The following is a 4366-nucleotide window of genomic DNA, read 5'->3' as shown; positions in this document are numbered from 1 at the left end:
CTGGAATACATTTACAGAAACCACAGCCCAACCTCAACATGTACTTCTGAACAAAACAATTTACTCAATAAGGAGTCAAACACCTGTTTCTCATAATTTCGCCATAATTTTTATTTTGTATTTACACTCTTCAATTTCTAATGCAGGGTCTAGTTGAGCATTGGGGAGCTGGGAGTTAAGGAAGAGAGATGGGATTCGAAGGAGAGGGATCAGAGGTCTGGCTGAGACAATATTAAAGCTAACAGGATGTGAATGTCTTCCAGAAGAAGTTCTTGCAGCCAGCTTTGCGTTCCCGGGGTGCCATTGCTGGGTTCGAGTTGGCAGACCTCTGCAGCTCCAGCCTCATCTCGTCCTGCTCAGCTGCCTGGGGCAAATCCTCGGGCTCCAGGGCATCATTCTCTGTCTGGTTGGGCTCGGACAGCAGCTCTGCCAAGAAGTACTTGGCCAGTTCCTGGATAGGGCAGGGAGAAGAGCAAAAGGAGGAATGGGAGAAAGGGGGAAATGTGGTTTAAAAATAAGATTTAATCACTCAAACCCCAGTTTTCACAATAATATGGATGGTTTCTATATCCACTATTCTCAAACCCAAGAAGTCTCTCAGAAAGTGCTCTACCTTAAAACACAGAGAAATTACGAACGATAAGAAGTCGTTTTATAAATATAGTATGACAATAGTTTGCACAGATCAATTTTCCTTCCGTAAGACACCAAGTGGACCTGAGCTCTTGTCGGATTGTTTTGCAAGATAAAGGCAAACCTCCCCATGGACTGCAGAGCCCCTTACCCAGCCTGGTTTTTTGTTTATGTTTGTCTGAAATAATATCGCGTTTCAGCACCTGGGTCAGCAACCCTCCTGCCAGCACCAGGGATAGAGCCCAGTCCCTCGGGGCTCTCTTACCGGTTTTCTCAATTTTCCCGAAAGCCAGGGAGGAACTTACCTCTAAGGTGACCACCTGCGCTGATTAATTCTGGAAAGAGTAAGAGGGTACCCTAACTTCAAAAGTTTCCCCGGGAGCTCAGGAGCTGAGCGACTCTGAAAAGCGCCCGCTAAACACCTGTCGCAGGGGGTGCAGCAGGACTAAGGGGAAGGATGGGGAATTCGCATGGGGGGATTAGTCCCAGCCATTTCCTTACCTGTTTTCCGGTGGCAGCCGCTAGAGACTTCTGCAGAAACTGACGGAGTCTGGGGTCCGAGGGCGCGCCGGTGACACCGCCCAAAGCCAGGACGATGCAGAGCGCGGCCAGCGCGCACTGGAGACGGCAGGACAGCATCTCCCCTGCCTCAGACAGCCGAGCTGGAGAGCGGTGGGTCAATCTAGGAGCAGGTCCTCAGGCAGAAGCGACAGCTCTGGTAGCGTCTCCTTCAGCCGCTATGGAGCTCTCCACGGCCTCCCCCTTTTAAACTCTCTCTCTGACGTCAGCCTAGGAGGCGCCCCCAGATCTCACCAGTGCTTTTACGCACCATTAGCCTCGCAAAATCAATCACAGAAGTGAGGGGAGGCGACACTATCTAAAGTGGTTTATTTTATTTTTTTTTAAAGAAAAAGCCTGCACCCACACAGACACATGAAATTCTCCACACCACACAGACCAAATAATCTTATGTTCACTCAGTGCTGACATGCATATCCTATATTTCAGCCACATAGGTGCACACTTACTTCACAGAGATCACTCAGTCCTTGGCCGGCAATTCATCATCACGCACAGTTGGGTACCTGTCAAGATACCCAGATTACCAGACTTGGCATCAGGGCAAGTGAGACTTACAGCTTCCATCTAGGAACCGATCTGAGAATGAAATATGCATTTGAGAGGACTAAACTATCTCCATCTCTTAAAACCTTGTAGGAAAAAGGATATGATTGAGCTGAAAAGGAACCTCACTTTGTCCCATCTGCCCATCTTTCTATTGTGACAAAAGAAAGACACCGGAGAGATAGATACACACACATAGGAGGAAGGAGAAGAAAACCTACATTTGGCACCTAGAATCAGTCCTGGGAAGCAGTCTCAGAAATCATCTGATGAGCTTCAGAACTTGAATCAAGAAAGCTTAAGGGACCCGAAGACAATTGCTCTGCACAGTTGGAGCAAAGAGAAGATATCTAGACTCAGGTCAGGGTTCTTGGACACTGCAATGAATATTCTGACAGATGTCTGGGCAGTAGGAACAATTCTAGGTTAGGAATCTCCAGGATAAGCATATATTAAGTCAGGGAGGAACCCCTGGCAGTGTGTAGCCATTGTCTATTTGTGTGAGGAGAGAATCAACAAAACTGTCTGGGCCTCTGTTCCTTCTACCACTGAGGAAGTTTAAGGGAGTCTACATGTTCATCAAATTGAGTGTTTGCATCTAGTTGCCAGTGAAGACTGCTGCTTCCAATGGATTGCTTATTAAGGAAATGCCAGCTCCATTTCTGGATCAGGACAGGTGATCTCCACAGGCTCTTCAAGGACTAATATTTTAGGCTAGTCAGAGGAGCTAACAGTGAAACTTTTTTTTTTATGTACAGCTTCAGAACTCAAGCGAAATAGAGGGTTTGCCCAATGCTGACATTGGCCATGCTTCATAAATTATATGACTGCTAACACCATTCCCAATTTTCATCCAAAAATCCCTGAAGTGGACAGTTGAGAGGGGTTAGTCAGTATCTTGAAACAGCTTAGATAACACTTCCTTTTGTATCTGTAAGCCAAAGCAGAGAGGACAGGAACAGCAAGAAGTGCTAAAGCTTCCAGAACTCAGCAGTTCCAGGCAGGGGGAGCACAAAATAAAGCCTTAAATTGATTGCTCCCGTGTTGGAACAGCCTGTAAGAGCAAAGAATCTAGAGCTATGGGACCCATACCTAGAAAATAAGTCGCATCTCTACACATACTAAGACCTTTTCAAGCTTCAGGCTGGGGTCTCAGAGGCTATATAAGTCACCTGTCCTATGGCATCTTTAAGGAACCTCTTATCTCTCCTACTGTGGAACCTGGCCCTTAGCAGCCCCACAAAGTAGAAAATGAAAGCCAGAGGAAAACCACAAGCAGTGCCTGGTAATCTTGCTGTTCTGTCTTCTTTCCCAGAACCCCCTGTTCTGCCATCCCCTAGTCCTGTCTGGTCCCTCTACTGTTAATGCTCTCTCAACTTCTTTTGTCACACCCTTCTAATGTTCTCTCTCAGACATTTTCTAACTATCGTCTCTACCCCCTCCCTATATGCCTAGCTTCATTTCTGTTTTTAGTCTCACATTTCAGCTCCTTTATGACCTCTCTCTGGCTTGATCTGGCTGTTTCCTGAATTCTTCAGACTTCCCCTCCTTTCTCACCTTGCCTGGAAATGCCTGGCTCTTGCTTTGCCTCTAGGCTGCCCTCCCCTCTCCCCTCTCCTCTCTCCCCTCTCCTCACTCCTCTCTCCTCTCTCCTCTCTCCTCTCTCCTCACTCCTCTCTCCCCTCTCCCCTCTCCTCTCTCCCCTCTCCCCTCTCCTCTCTCCTCTCCCCTTCCCTGCCTTGCTTCTCTCTCCTCATCTGCTTGCTGTTGGAGATTCTCAGGCAGTGTGAGCAGAGCGAGAGCTGATTCTCCTGCATTCCCCATGAAGTGCAGAGGCTGGAGAGAAAATGACTCCTGAGGTTTGATTTGCTTTTATAGTCCTTGGATTGTTGTGAATCTAAGATCCACTTAAAATGAAGAGGCAGGGCAAATTTTTCCATACCCGAAACAGGCAAATTTAGCACGACAGGCAAAGAATAGCTTGGCATTAAATTGCCTCAAACGCTCTAGTCTGAGCCCTCTCAAATAACCACAGGGGCCGCTGTCCCAAGTCTCAAGGCTGAGAAGGAGGGTGGATTGTGGCAGTTGTCATTGGCAATCACCTGGCCTATTGTGCAGTCTCTATAAGTCACTAACATTTCAGGGCACATTGTGCATGTCACAAAGGAGACCAAGGTCCTGAGAGCATAAGGGCTTTGCTGTGGGCCTGAGTAGGGAGTAACATGGCCAAAGGAGAATGCTTCATACTTCTCCCATAGAGGGGATTCACACAACATGCCATCAAAGGGGTGGAAATGAGATTTGGCTCCACTTGCAATCACTGCTTGTGAGCTATGAAAGTTTTTTGCTTACAGTTACCAAAACCTTTAGCTCTGATGGCCTAAAAGGGTTGGTTTCCTAGGGGGACAGAGCTTCTGCCTGGAGATACAGCAAAAATTCCATTGAGGCAGATGTTCAGACATTCCCCTGGCTACTGTGGGCTTCTTATATCCTTAAACCAAGAGCCTATAGAAAGAATGACAGCCTACAAAAGGAATAGTGTTAGAAGGAGTGATGGATAGAGACTGGGAGAGTAGTGGTGATTGAGAATCAAGAACAGCCGGGATCT

At 47.3% G+C, this 4366-nt stretch overlaps 1 protein-coding gene across 1 annotated transcript; it reads right to left on the bottom strand.

Moving 5' to 3' along the window:
* Nucleotides 1–238: 238 nt before the first annotated feature.
* Nucleotides 239–1272, bottom strand: SST (somatostatin; the record flags this gene model as incomplete). Its single annotated transcript, XM_080919561.1, has 2 exons — nucleotides 239–451; nucleotides 1135–1272. The coding sequence occupies 2 exons, from the start codon at nucleotides 1270–1272 to the stop codon at nucleotides 239–241; spliced, it is 351 nt and encodes a 116-aa protein (XP_080775687.1).
* Between the last annotated feature and the right edge of the window lie 3094 nt (nucleotides 1273–4366).

Source organism: Micromys minutus (assembly GCF_963924665.1).
Source record: "Micromys minutus genome assembly, chromosome: 7".
NCBI lineage: Eukaryota > Metazoa > Chordata > Mammalia > Rodentia > Muridae > Micromys > Micromys minutus.
The sequence above is the reverse complement of the archived record's forward strand: the minus strand, read 5'-3'. Positions and strand labels throughout refer to the sequence as shown.